Source organism: Juglans microcarpa x Juglans regia, chromosome 8D (assembly GCF_004785595.1).
Source record: "Juglans microcarpa x Juglans regia isolate MS1-56 chromosome 8D, Jm3101_v1.0, whole genome shotgun sequence".
In the NCBI taxonomy this organism is placed as follows: Eukaryota; Viridiplantae; Streptophyta; class Magnoliopsida; order Fagales; family Juglandaceae; genus Juglans; species Juglans microcarpa x Juglans regia.
The window spans coordinates 31,084,640-31,099,716 of NC_054608.1; the positions used below are offsets into that span (position 1 = coordinate 31,084,640).

Below are 15,077 nucleotides of genomic sequence, written 5' to 3' on the forward strand. Positions count from 1 at the left end.
CAATTTGTAAGTTTATTTTTATGTAATCTCATTATGTTTACAATAGTTCTCTTTAATAAATAAATTTAAAAAATAAAATCGGATTAACAATTTTGAAAAAAAAAAAAGAATTCTTTTATTCAGTATCCCCTAGCCATACACCTGTTGAGAAAAAAAAAAATATATATATATATATATAAAAAGAATAATAATTATTTTTATTTTTTGAAAAAATTACCATCATCTGATCAGCATCAGTCACTAGACGCGATCTTATAAGCAAACAATCTCAACAGCCTTGACCTTCAAGAGGCAGAATCCCACGCAGGCTCCAGGCTCCAGGTGTGAGTGACGAGGCTCTCTCTCTCTCCCTATATATATGCGCGCAGAATCCCTCCTCATACTCCCACCAAACCAAACCCCCCACACCAGACCACACCAGACTCTCCCTCTCCCCCCCTGCCACATTTCATGCAAAAGGCTCTGTGCTACCTAGGGCTCAACTCTCCTTTACAATATGGTGTTTCAAGGCAAGAAGCTCATCAACGATCCCAACGGTTCGTCTTTTTTTTTTCCCCCCTCCCTCTTCTCCAATCTCTCTCGATTTTCTTCGCATTTTGGTGAAATTCATCAACCAGACGGGTGGTGCCACCTTCTTGTTTTTCTTCTCTTTTGGTCTTTTTTGATTATCAATCTCTATTTTGAGTGTATTTGGTTGAATGTGGATACGAAGTTAACTTCCTTGTACCTCCCAGTTTGTTTGCTTTGAAAATTATAGAAAATGCAAGTATTATTATTATTATTTTGTGTGGTTTTCTGGAAGATAAATTTGGTCGCATTAGTTTTCGTGAAATCTCTCGTGCTTATTTGTGTTGCCCGGGATGATTTATGACTATTTTCCAGCTCAACATTCTTAGGTGTTGGTTGCTACTTGAACTGTCTATTGTTGAGATAAATCCACTTTGAATGATTGTACACTTTGTTTGGTTGCCAAGACAATTTAGGACAATCTCGAAGCTATGTTTCATGTTGCTTTTGGGAACTTGAGATGAAAAACGTGGAGTGGAGATTCTTTTTTTTTTTTTCAATTTTTTTTATAAGTAGAAGTTAAACTTATGGTAAAAGCCAAAAGGCATATTCAAGTACACAGGAAGTATACACAAAATACACCTAATAACCACTAAGCACTAGTGATGGATACAAGCAAATTATGAAAGCTATCCTCATTACAGACAATGACCGACACCCAGGAAAATAGTGTGTCAAAAAAGAATCTCTTCAAATTATGAAAGATTCTTTCTTCTTGCATGTTTGCTGCTACCAAACGGGTATTTAAGGCTGAGTTGAGGACCCCTTATTCCTATTCACTAAAGTGTCGAGATCTGTTTGTTTGTTTTCCTTTTCTTTTCCAACAGCTTTTCAGCAACTAAATTGGCCTTAATGTTCTAATCTGCTTGCTTAGTGTAATTTGTTCCAAGATGGTTCACTGTGGTAATCGATGTAGGCTAGATGCCTACAGCAATTTATGGAAGAACAATTATCGATAGGATCTTTCGTTGCATGCATGGATGATGTTTATGTTTAGAAGATATGATAAATAGATGGAAATTTTGCTATTGTTGTTTCAGACATCAATTTCTGAATTCGGGGAGCGACTTAGCTTTGAAATTGGACCAATTGGATGAGGGACATGGTCCTTGCATCTGTTATGGGACTCATGTCCTCATTCAATGAGTTTGGTTCCAAGCCCCTCCCTTTTAGTGGAAGCTGAAAAAGGCCGATTAGCGGACAATGTTTCCAAAAGAATCTCCAAAAGCACATTTTCACTACAAAAGGCCCTCAACGCTAAATATTTTAATATTTTTCTCATTATTTTTATTTTCTTTATTTTTTTCCTTTTTTAATATGTAAAAATATTTGTTCTTTTTGATTTTGATATTAACTAAAAAACTGTAAAAACTCAAGGAAAGTCCAAGCCACAATTGGGTCTATACTCTAAAAAGACTAGTTAATGTTACAATTGGAGTTTTGGGAATCATTATTAAAGGAAACAACTTCTCCCTCCAAAGGAATGTGAGATCTCTCATACACTACACTTCATAATAAACTTGGGGCATTATATATTCTCCTTTTAAATCCTCAACGTCCTCATCATGCCATTCCGAATGAGTGGCACAACTCAAGTCCTACGATCCTGGTTGGGGGTTGGCTTTGATACCACCTATGATAGCGTGGCTTGACGGGGACATCGGTGATTTAAGGGGGGAGATTTGTAAAACCTTGGATTGAGAGTAGGACGGTGGTGAATAGGAATCCCACATTGATTGGAAAGGAGAAATTTTTGCCCTTTATAATGACTTCATAGGGCTCCAATTGTAATATTGATTAATCCTTTTGGATTATGGGCCCAAATGGACCTATGACCTAGGTCAATCTCAACTACATGGAGTAGCAAGCTTAGAAAACAGGGCAGGGAGAGTCAAGGCAGTTCTAAAGTTTAAACCAATGCTAAAGGAAGAATGAGGTCCATTGAAGAAGAAGACTGAGGTTTTTGCGTCAAATATTTTTAGTCCAATGAAATTCTGTCGAGCTTTTGTAATGACCCAAAGAAGGCCCAAGTCACAATTGGGTTCATACTCCAAAACGACTAGTCTATAATTGGAGTCCTTTGGAATAATATAAAGGGCTTGAACTCCACCCTCCCAAGATATATGTGATCTCATTCACCACCTTTCTATACCGAATCCAATCCGGGGCATTACAGGTTTATTTATTTTTATTCCTTAAACCATTTGTTTCTTAACCTAATACACCTACGAAGAGTAGCAAACTTAGGAAACATGGATTCTTAAGGCAGTTATTGACTGACATGAAGTGCTATATCACCTAAAAAGTCTGTTCAGAAAATAAGACTCTGAAACATGAACAATAGTTTTCTTTTCCTCTTTTCTTTTCTATTACATGTGTTACTTCTTGGGGCATTATATATTCTCCTTTTAGTCTTATCCTATCTTAGTTCCTTCAAGGACAAGAGATGGGGAAAGGAAGAAGCTTAAGCTAACCTTCCTTTCCTAAGGAGTATGATTTCCTTTTTGTCTTTCTTTTGGAAGTATATATTGATAGTTAGGGAGTTGGCCTTTGCCCTTGTGTAAGTAGATCTCTATTATAATGTTTTGGGTTGTGCAAGCAAAGCAATGAGTTACAATGTAGTCTTTGCTAATTGGGTGTTGTTTTCTTGTTATTGTGTTTGCACACTGTTGCAGATGTTGTGACTGAGTTCATTGAGGGACTTGTGGAAACTTATCCTGGGCTGCAGTTCTTAGATGGTTTCCCTGAGGTTTTTTTTTTTTTTTTTTGCTCAAATATTTTGTCAAGGAACTTATATGCATAAAAGTGGATTTATTCTGACATTGTTTGTCTTATTACACAGGTGAAGGTTGTCTTACGTGCTGATGTTTCGAGTTCAACATATGATAAAGTTGCAATTATATCAGGTTTGAGACGATGCAAGATTTTAAGCACTGTTTTCATTTTTAGTTTCTTATTCTTTTACAGTACAAATAAACTATGAACAGAAAAAGTTAGCCTTTTTGTTTTTTCTGTTTTTAATGAAATGTGACTGTTACCTGTGAGTTAATATGATACAGAATTTGTTTACCGATAAAAAAAAAGTTAATATGATACAAAATTCGGATTCCTTTTCTCTGAATTAATATTGAACAGAGAGCTTTTTTCTTCCACGTTTGCATTTCATTGCATAAATTATGTTTCACAACTTCATTAGCCTATGGTGCAACATGAATCTAACTGCTTACGGATTCTTGATGACATGAATCTAACTACTTATGGATTCTTGATGCCATCTCTTACAACTTCTTGCACAATCTATTCATGAAATGTTTTGGCAAAAGCATCAAATCAGCATCTCTGTGAAAGCTAATATTGTCAAATAAGTGATTTTGGAAATGGGTCATGCGTTTAATGCCAACTGTGCTATGTAACTTGAGATGGAAGATCCAGAATGGGGAGGTAAATTTTTGGTATGATAACTGGATGGGTGATGGACCATTGGCGGAGGAATATCCGGTGATTGGGAATGTGAGTTTGAAGTTGCGTGAGGTGATTGATGATAATGGGTGGCAGGTGGCTCTGCTAAGAACGCTTGTCAATGAAGCTGTGGTGAATAAGATTTTACAGGTGGGTGTTAGTTTAAGGGAGGGGAACGATATTTGTGTTTGGGAGCATTCCGTCGATGGGAAGTTCACGACCAAATCGGCCTAGACTCTAATTCGAAAACGTGGGATTGTTTGCCCATGGAGGAAGTGGCTGTGGCAGGATCATGTGCCGGCAAAGATGGCTTTCATGTGTTGGAGGGCTAGAAGGATAGCCTTGCTTGTAGATGATGTAATTCAATAGCTCGGTATTCCAATGGTCTCAAAATGTTATTGTTGCGTGGAGTCTAAAATTGAGACATTAAATCATGTGTTATGGGAAGGGGATGTAGCGACTAAAACATGGCAGTATTTTGCATCAGTTTGTGGGGTGCAGGTGCCAAGAGTTCAGAATTGGGAAGGAGCTATGAATTTTTGGTGGGGTCATGCGACTAATTCCTCTCAGGTAGGATGGATTCGAGGGATCGTTCCTATCATTATTTCTTGGGCCCTTTGGCGATTTCGATGCTCAGCTCGAATGGAAAATATTCATTTTGATTGGAGGAGTGTTATTCGGTTGGTGAAAGTGACGCTGATGGAGGCATCTAGCAGGGTGTGGCACTTCAGTAAAATGGGGAATATAGACGAACGAGTAATGTAGGATCTAAATTTTCCAATTATTCCTCTACGTGTAACTGTACCGAGAATGATAAAATGGAATGCGCCGGATGTTGGAAGGATAACGCTGAATGTGGATGGTGGGTGTTGTGGCAACCCGGGGATGTCGGGTGGTGGAGGAGTCATTCGGGACTTGCACGGAAAAGTATTGGCAGGATTTGCTCACTTTTATGGCCAAGCGACGAATACAATTGGGGAGTGTCGTGCTTTACTTGATGGGTTACGGTTGTGTCATATGCTTGGATTGAGGGATTTTTTGGTGGAGTCCGACTCTTTAGTATTGGTTGGATGGCTTAATTCAGATATTTGTAAATATTGGTATTTATGGGATTTCTGGGAGGAAGTAATGTTGCTTGTTCGGTTGCTTAAGGCACGAGGTCGGCATAATTTTAGAGAAGCTAATATGGTTGCGGATTTTCTGGCTAAAAAGGGAACAAAAGGGACGAATATAGATTTCATGGGAGAAGAGCATGTCATAGGAAAACTTCGGGGTTTATTGCGCTTAGATAAATTGGGGATTGCTTATATTCGAGCTTGATGTAAAGTTTATTTCTTTCCACGTCGTACTCATGGTTTTCCTCCACCCTAGTGAGGTTTTTAATAATAAGAGGCTGAAACCTTGTTTTCTTTAAAAAAAAAAAAATTGGTTTCTGAAATTCAACTTCTCTGTAGGTCAAAACACTCACTATAAGTGGGCCCCAGCTAAAATTGTGTTTCCTTTGTCTCGCATTTTTCCTTTCTTAAATCTTAACAAAAAAAGTTTAGTGACCATTTTCTATGGTAGTTATGAATCAGCCATAAAGACAAATGAGGGACTAGATTGTATGGATTGTTGTGATTGACCGTTGGCCCTCACAATTCATGGGAGATAGTGGTTGCCAAATCTGATCCTATTATCACTAACCCTTTTTTGAAGTAGTATGTTGAACAATAGTCATTCATAAGCTTACAGCTATTAGTTCCTGCAATTGAATTGGTCCTATGGAGCCTTTTATTACATCAATCTATCTCATATAGGAGGTGGAAGTGGTCATGAGCCTGCACATGCTGGATTTGTGGGGGAGGGAATGCTTACAGCAGCTATTTGTGGGGATGTTTTTGCATCTCCACCAGTCGATTCGATTCTTGCTGTATGTGGCCTAATTTGTACCATTCTGCCAATATTATTATCACTACTCCTCTTAGATGAGTCTGATCTAACCTACTTTTACTTTAGGGAATCCGTGCGGTAACTGGTCCTATGGGATGTCTTCTAATTGTCAAGGTACATTGTTTTTATGAGTAATATGTCAACCACTTTTAGTTTGCTATATCATGATTTATGGTGGTGGCCATGTTCATTGTGTCTAGTGGTGCTTCTTTTTTTCTTTTTAAATTTTGTGAAGTGATAATGATTCTGGGCATCCAATTCCAGTTTAAAAGAAAGTGAAATAGAAAAGGGGGTGGGAGAGAGAGAGGGGGGGGGGGGGGTTGTGCGGAGCTGGGGTCAGGGAGCGATAGAGCAATGACATATTCTTTACAATATGTTTGAAACCATATTGGAAAGAGTGGTGAGCTTTGTGTTTGGTCCATTGGTTGAAGTGTGGTTAACTGGACGAGGATGGTCTGAATCGTGGGGGTCATTAAACTTGTCTCTTTATTTAAGGTGCTTTAATACGTTGTTGACAGAATTATACTGGCGATCGATTAAATTTTGGTTTGGCTGCCGAGCAAGCAAAATCTGAAGGTTATAAAGTGGAGGTATGCTTCCATTTAAATCTATACTTGAAATAATCTCATACATGGTTGGAACCCGAAAACATATATATATATATATATATATATATAACTGTTTGTATCCTGTAGACTGTAATAGTGGGAGATGACTGTGCTTTACCTCCACCTCGTGGCATAGCTGGGCGAAGAGGACTGGCTGGAACTATTCTCGTTCATAAGGTTCCCCCCCCACTTCTCTCTCTCTCTCTCCATAACATGTACACATGACGAAGCTTGGTGGCATGTGCATTTGCATGGACCCTGAATAGACTCCATACTTCTTGTGTCCTTCTATTTCAGTGTCTCTCTCCCCATCCTTATATTCTTGACCCTTTATACAGATTTTTTCCTATTAATAGTCTGCTTCTTCCTTGGTTGATGACTTTCATGATATTTATTTCAACATATGCATGTGTTTAATAAGTGAATAAAGCATAAGTACGGCGCCAACATATAATTGAAGAAGAATAATCTTTCTTGACCATGCAGTAATGACAGAACATAAAGAAAAATTATATTATGGTCAGTGTTGGTAAAGTGGGCTTAAGTGCCAAGGCTGAAGTCTTACCAAAAGCAAAGTGCAATGATAAAAGCCTGCTTTTGCTGCTTTTTGCTTTGTATTGCATATGTTAGCACAGAGATCTCTCATGTATACATCTTGTTTACTTGGGCTTTGCCTTCTCTTATGAATAAAACTTCTTGATTACCTATCGGAAAAATGTTAGCACAGAAGTCAATGCCTACAGTCCTAGTCCTTTTTTTTCTTTTTTTTTTTTTTTTTTGTCACTGCTTTTTGGGTATATTTATTCAACCATGTACTTCATTTTTATAATGGCTATAAAATATCATGGTTCTATATATAGAATTATATAAATACTATGTTTAAGTTTTGTGTAATTAGTTGATCTTCAGTGTCATGTTGCATAACACGCTAACAAATTTAGCAATAGCCTAAATATATTACTATCTTGCGTTTTTAAATCTTTTTTTATTGTATATTATAATGATTTGGTTATTAGACTTTTTGTTTTTAAAAATGTGCGCTTTACTTCAAATATGTGTGTGCATGCATGATATTTGTGCATAGGCTCTAGGCAGTGTTTGCGCTTAAGTGCACCTGGTGCTCCACCTACACTGGTTATTGTATCTCTGTTATCAATGTGATTATTCTAGTATTCCGTTTTCCCTGTTGGGACTCGTGGCTTGTTAAATTAATTAAACAATGTTAGCAATAGGTTATTCTTTCTAATTTTTCTTGCTAAATTTTTCCTATAAATTCTTACCCATTGTGAAAGACAGGTTGCTGGAGCTGCTGCTGCTGCTGGCCTTTCGCTTGCTGATGTTGCTACTGAAGCAAAGTGCGCATCGGAAATGGTTGGAACAATGGGTGTTGCTCTATCTGTTTGCACATTGCCTGGGCAGGTTACATCAGATCGGCTGGGTCCTGGGAAAATGGAACTTGGACTTGGAATTGTAAGTTACTTTCAAGTGCACCCCTTATCTTTGAAATATGAAGTGCAGTATATTTTCTATAATTAAAGTTGTAGTGTTTCTAATGGATGTAATCTAAGCTGGAGTTTTTTGTCTTTCTGAACGTATCCTTAGTCGATTAACTTTGTCTATTCACCGGCTTTTGTTTACTGGTATTTTGTACCAATTGCTTGGTTCTAGTTATACTTGGATAATTCGATTTCTTGTTCCACTTTTACCTATCAAGCATACTAAACATGCATTCTTTACAGCATGGTGAACCTGGTGCTGCGGTAGCAGATATTCAGCCTGTGGATGTGGTGGTTTCTCATGTTCTTGATCAAATTCTCTCACCGGTAATTCAAGTATTTTATTGTCTACTTTGCTTTTAATATATAACATTCTCACTCTTGCTCATTCAAAAAAAAGCTTGCTTTCTATTTATCTTTATGCCAACAGTCCTTGAACCCAAGTAGCATCTTCTCATGCCATGCATAAGAGGTGGAGGGTTAGGTTATGGGCAATGTGAGCAGTATTTGACTGAAAATAGCCTGAGAAAAGAATATTGAAGCAGTTATGTTGTTCCATCTTAACCATTTGTCCAGTTTCATTCTTTGTGTTTTTATGATTGAATTTTTATGTGATTTCATTACAAATCAAATACTTACCTGAAGAACTGGAAAAATTTTTTTGTGAGATTTAGGTTATAAGTGCTTATACTGATCCCAAAAAAATAAAAATAAACAAGTGTAGAAGTGTATATGAATAGTTGTAAAAACTTTTTTAGAGGACGTTTTGATAGAGTTTTAAAAAGTAGTGGGACCCATTGAAAATATGTTTGGATGTGAAGACTTTTTAGAGAAGTTTTTGGGATGATATAAGAAATAATTTTAAAATAATTATTCAAAGAAAAGAGAAATGGCACCCTCATGGTGGCTGCCACCATGGCGGTTTGATCTCGGCTGCCGTGGTGGCTTTTGGCCACCAGGAGCAGCCCAGATTGGGCTGCCCTTGTTATTGTTATGAATATATTTAAATTTTGAGATCCAAACATTATACCGTTTTGGATTTACAACTTGAGGTTCCTTTTATTTTTTTCTCAATTCCAAAAATCTTAAAGCTCAAGTTTGATGTCCATTATGCAAATGTTCAATCATTGCAGGAAACGAACTATGTTCCCATTACTCGAGGTAACAGAGTGGTGCTCATGATCAATGGGTATGTCTTTTTTATTTTCTTTTGTGCTTTGGATCAGAATTCACCTTATCCAGTTTTATGGCACAAATCGTTATTTCACAATTAGCATCATAGTGATCTACATGATATGTTTGTTCTCTATAGGATATTTTTCAAGTAAATTTTTTTTTTTTTTTTACTTTGGTTTCACTGATGGTCAACAACTTATCTGATATTCCACTTTCCTCATGGCACGCCCCTTGTTTTTTACAACATTGTTCTTTCAATTGCAGGTTAGGAGCCACCCCTATGATGGAACTAATGATTGCGTCTGGAAAAGCAGTGCCAAAATTGCAGCTTGAACATGGACTGGCTGTTGATAGAGTATATACTGGGTCATTCATGACTTCTCTTGATATGGCAGGTTTGTTATTGCTGACAAGAGCATTCTGCCAAACTAATAATATAGTTCTCAGCATCGGTGTTTTTTGTCAGGTTTTTCAATAACCATCATGAGGGCAGATGAAACTATTTTGCAACGTCTGGATGCTGCAACTAAGGCTCCATATTGGCCTGTTGGAGTTGCTGGTCTGTGAATATGTGTTTGGACAATGCTTCCTTTCCTGAATTTCCCTAAATTTCTTTTACTTATAAAAAAAAAAAAAAATTTCCCTAAATTTCCTTCTAGCTATGGAATTGTTGTTCATGAAGATTATACAATGGTGTTTCCATGATTTATATTGATCTAGAAACAAAAAACGTTCCACTTGTTAGTATAAGTATTATCATCCATATGCATATATATAAACATATTATAATTTATCAAAACAATATATATGAACATATTATACATCAGATAATGTCTCCCCTGCCTTGATTTCATTGAGCTCAGGAGTTGTCTTTACTAGCAGGTAATCATCCACCTGCCAAGATTCCTGTCCCAATGCCACCGTCCCGTTCAACAAAGAGTGATGAGGTATGCTTGTTCAATTTATTGGAACTTCGTGGAAAATCAGGTTAAGATGCTTTATTCTTTGAGACAAGTTGCCTACTCAGCCTCTCTTTTACAATTTCTATAAATTTTTTCTGTACAAACCTGGTTTGCTTTGCTTGCCTGCCATAGAAAAATGTGATATCCTTACTTCAAAATGTATGGCAATCTCATTAGTCAGTACGCATAGACATATATGATGTAGTTGGGAAAATGTTGGGTTTGTTTTGGTGGATGATGCCATGGTATAACTTTCATTAACACCACTGATCTTCTCTTTCGGTCACATTCTGCAGCACAATTGACGTGCTTTTTATTTTCTGATGTTATTTATTTTCAGTCTCTCAATCATTTGTCTTCTGTTTATTTTTTTCCTCGTTACACGACTACCTTATTAAACCCGGTTGCTGATATCTGCTTTTGATTAGTCATTAAGTCGACCACCACAACTAAACCGACAAGGCCAGATTCTTGAGGTTGCTATTGAAGCTGCAGCAAATGCAGTCATTGATCTAATGGACAGTCTGAATGATTGGGATAGCAAAGTAGGTGATGGTGACTGTGGGTCAACGGTGAGTCTAGCCTCAAAACCCTATCGATATTTCCCCTTTACTGTTTGGTACATTGCATAGAATGCATTGTTCCATGTCTAATTTATCTGCTTCTGCAGATGTATAGAGGTGCAACAGCAATTCTGGAGGACATCAAAAAGTAAGTTTATGTTCACTTGGACCTTTTTTCTCGGTTTATCTGGAAAATCATATTTTTTTATAAGATCAAATTATATTAGGGCGAAAAGAGGGTGTTGGCCCAATACACAAGAAGTATACAAGAGATCCATGTACTTGGAAAAAGGAAAGTGATGTTTTGTGGCAAATCTAGAACTGGTTTTTTCTTTCGGAAGTTCACTGCACATGATTGACCTATTTACCAAATTTCCATAATTGTTTGAAGAGGCTTGAAATTTCAAAAATATTTATTCAATGGACTTAAAGTGGATGCCATTCAAGATACCATTGTTAAGTTAACCCCTAGGGGTTGGCTCAAGTGGTAAAGGCCTTGGGTGCAAACAATCTCTAGTGGCCATCGGCCTGGGGATTTTCCCCTTGAATTACCTGAGGTGCACTTGCGGGAAACTCCTTGCTGAGGGCCTGCGCACCCCCGGGATTAGTCGGAATGTTGTTCTCGGACACCCGGTGCCAATAAAAAAAAAAGAGATACCCTTGTTAAGTTTGGTGGGTGTTGCCAGGGTTGGTCCAATGTAAATTGAAGGCTAAGGCGAAAAATCTAAACAAGACCTTTATAACTTTAATATATTATAAAAGTCTGGGCTTGTGCTTAATTTGATTTGTGAAACTAATATTTGTCTTCTAATGTCAATATCAACTACTATCTCATGGAAAAGTTAACCCCAATAGGAATGATTTTCAGGTTTGAAGACATCACTTGTTAAGTGAAAAGGTTTACCCATACCATTTACCCACCCTAGTTAATTGGGCCATAGGCAAACTCATTTATTTAGTTTTATCATAGGTAACAGAAGATTTTATTAATAATCATAAATTATTTGGCCCGAGTACACAGGAACTTTACTGGTAAACTCATTTATATATCTTGTATAAACAGATAATCGTCCTGTAGGACTAAGATTAGATGGTGCCTTTGAATGGGTACCCCGGTGCCAAAATAGCATGAAAAATTTAGTCAGATTCTCTCTCTCTCTCTCTCCTTGTTTGTGTGCGCCCTCTTACCCCAATCTCTCAAAACATTACTTCTCCCTCAATTTTCAAACCCCATAAACTCCTGCAATATGAATAAGGCTTTGAATTGGCAACAATCAAAGTCTAAAATGGCAGCGTGTTGAAGACCATCAAGGTCCCAAAGTGGCTTGATTATGACTGGGTGTTGGGTTCCATGGCATCTTACAATTGTTCAAGGACTCTGGTCGTAAGTGCTTTGGATCAGGCATGCAGCAAATGATCATGTGTATAGCACACCTGCATACAAATCTAGGAACTAGGTTTTCTGGTTGTGTAATTTTCAAGTTTTTCATGGAATATGTGCGGATATGATCTCTTAGATTGTAGGAATTTATGGAATTCTAGAAAAGGGGTTGGGGGATGAGACTAGATAATGTTTGGATTTCTGTGATATTGAATGCGTATTTTGTTTTCTGTTTTTGGATGGAAACATAGATCCAAAAAAGTTAAACGTGTTCACTCAAGAACCACTTCTTGACTTGCTAGGTGTTATTTAGATGTTGCCTTTTCTTTTAGGAAAAATATAGGAGACACCCTGTACTTTGGGCCATTTGGCTTTTAAGACCTGCATATTCAACTTTTTAGACTTTAAGACCTTGACTTTGGCCATGTTTAGATGAACTTCTGTCCACTTTTCTGCCCAATTGTTTACAGAGATCAATTTTCAGAAAAAAGAAAAAAGCAAGAAAGAAAAAGTCTGGACATGGATCTACCTCAAACTAGGGGCTTGTGGCTGGAGGGATCTGACCCCCTGCAACCATCTCCTCCCTTGCTCAGGCTCCGAGTGGGGTCACCTTCCCCCATGCTTGCATTTATTGATTATATTGTTTTATAAGTAATGAAACTTTATTTAAAAGCTCAAAGGGCGCAATCCTATTACATAGGATGCATGCAAAAGAAAACACCCATCTAGCAAGAAGAAGAAAAGGAGCAAGTTTTTAAAATCTAGAAAACTAGGGATTAAGGGCTATGGTGAGCAGTCATCCAGTGCTGAAGAGAGTAGCTTTCAACTCCTTCACTGTCCTCTCTTGGTCTCCACAAGTACAAACATTGTGTTCTTGGAATCTTGCCAAATACGCTACATTAAGCATGGGGGAACCATCCCCCAAACTTCTGAGTTTCTATGACCTCCATAGCGAACATGGCATCGGCTCCACCACTCACTGGGACCTAACTACTCAAACCCAAAAATTTTGGATGTCATCACCCAGAAGTCCCTAACCCCCGACACTATATTGATTATTTGGTTGTGCTACTATGCAATATTCAGTGGTAGCATGCATTTGCAGTTATTGAGTTTATAGACCACCACACATGGTTTTTATCTCCCGTTAAATTCATGGTTTATCTGTTCCCAGTTATCCTCTGAATGATGCTGCAGAAACAGTGAACGAACTTGGATCATCTATTAGAAGAGTTATGGGAGGAACGAGTGGGATAATGTATTTTCCTTTATCTGAATCTTTACTTTATTAATTTTGTGATTAGTTTCTTTCATATTAATCTGAAAATCACTCTCTTTTTGAAAAAGATACACCATATTTTTCAAGGCAGCATATGCACAGTTGACAGCAAGCTCCCAGTCAGTTGTCACAGCAAAACAATGTGAGATAATCCTCCTAATGTCATAATAATCAAAGTTGCACCTTTCCTCATTGACTTTCTTGATTCAGGGGCTGAAGCACTTGAAGCTTCCATTGCTGCAGTCAGTAAATATGGTGGAGCCAGTGCTGGTTATCGCACATTGTTAGATGCCCTTATTCCAGCATCAGTAATGCTTCAGGAGGTCATTTACAAATAATCATCATCATTTGTTTTAGTCAATATGGCCTTATGGGACTAACACATTGAACTTCACATACAGAGGTTAAATGCTGGGGATGATCCTTGCACTGCTTTTGTTCTCTCTTCCGAAGCAGCATGGAATGGAGCTGAATCAACTAAGCACATGCAGGCACAGGTGACCTTGCTTCTTTTCCTGTTTCATTGGTCTATCCACTGAACTATTTTAGGTGATTTATTCTCAAATAGTATGTAGATCATTTGTACATACACTTTCCACACTCTTACGCTTTGGTTTTCAAATAAATGGGGTAATTGATGAGATGGGTTTTGTAGGCTGGCCGTTCAACCTATATCTCCGGCGAGATCCTTGCATCAGTTCCAGATCCTGGTGCAATGGCGGCGGCTACATGGTACAGAGCAGCAGCTGTAGCCGTTAAGGAGAAATACGGGGCTTCATCATGAGCCAATGTGTGCCTCCTGCAATTCCTGCTTCCTTTTTAGCTGCGGGTTTGGCGGAAGTTTTAGTCATGGTTTTCCGGTAGTCTTAACTAATCAGGCTCTCCGCATATGCTTCTCGAGCATGAAGCTGAGAGAGCGAGTCTGATCTCTACATCTCAAAACTTTTTCTTTAGAGAGAGAGAGAGAGAGAGTCCGGGGGAGGGGGAGGATGTAACTTGATAAGTTTTGGTACCATCAATTCAGAATAATATGCATTGCAATCTGAGTATGTGGTTGAACTTTCATGGTTCAAAGATGAGATTTCTTTGATCTCATGTGATCATACTCATTCTTTTAATTACCATCTTTTCATCGCCCCTTCTTTAACATAAAATGATCATGATAAGATGAAATGATGAAAACTAAAAACAGATGATGCATAACGTTTCATATATTTTAATGAGTTATGACCATATTTATTCCTTATGCTCCGAGGGATTTGTGTATTTCTAATAAAATTGGAATTTCATAAAGGTATTTAAATCCTCCGAAATAATCCTTACTCCAACCTGATAAAACCATAGAGGGAGTTAGTTTTGCCACAAAATTATTACTCTTTATATTTTTTATGCAACTCTATTAATGTTTCATGTTTCTGGACTCTGATTTACGTGTTTGAAGAAGAATGATACAATTCATATTAATAATTTGAGATTCCAAATTAAAAAAAAAAATATATATATATATATATATATATTGAATATTAATAAAAAGTAGGTGATAAATAATAAAAAAATAATAAATAGTAATAAGGTATTGAATACATACCCAAAAAATGGTTGGACTAGGACCCTCAAATCTTAATAATTTATTTTCAAATTTAAATATGAGGAC

The 15,077-nt window shown here is 37.4% G+C and overlaps 1 protein-coding gene across 2 annotated transcripts; it reads left to right on the forward strand.

The window, feature by feature from the left end:
• Positions 1-233: 233 nt before the first annotated feature.
• On the forward strand, positions 234-14,544 carry LOC121242752 (putative 3,4-dihydroxy-2-butanone kinase). 2 transcript variants are annotated; one of them, XM_041140699.1, is made up of 20 exons: positions 234-509; positions 3,243-3,316; positions 3,410-3,473; positions 5,826-5,938; positions 6,025-6,072; positions 6,477-6,548; positions 6,654-6,743; positions 7,863-8,036; positions 8,306-8,389; positions 9,196-9,251; positions 9,503-9,633; positions 9,705-9,797; positions 10,121-10,185; positions 10,629-10,772; positions 10,871-10,911; positions 13,319-13,402; positions 13,492-13,565; positions 13,634-13,746; positions 13,825-13,920; positions 14,079-14,544. In XM_041140699.1, exons 1-20 carry the CDS (start codon positions 497-499, stop codon positions 14,205-14,207), a joined length of 1,758 nt encoding a protein of 585 aa, XP_040996633.1. In that variant the 5' UTR covers positions 234-496; the 3' UTR covers positions 14,208-14,544. The 2 variants fall into 2 exon arrangements, with proteins under 2 accessions (XP_040996633.1, XP_040996632.1); XM_041140698.1 differs by having other exon boundaries at positions 235-536.
• Positions 14,545-15,077: the final 533 nt, after the last annotated feature.

Excerpts from the sequence above, each read along its gene's own strand:
- LOC121242752 (XM_041140698.1), top strand. The coding sequence starts at position 497 with ATGGTGTTTCAAGGCAAGAAGCTCATCAACGATCCCAACG. Across the intron at positions 3,474-5,825 it reads TAAAGTTGCAATTATATCAG|GAGGTGGAAGTGGTCATGAG; the intron begins GTTTGAGACGAT and ends TATCTCATATAG. Across the intron at positions 9,634-9,704 it reads GACTTCTCTTGATATGGCAG|GTTTTTCAATAACCATCATG; the intron begins GTTTGTTATTGC and ends GTTTTTTGTCAG.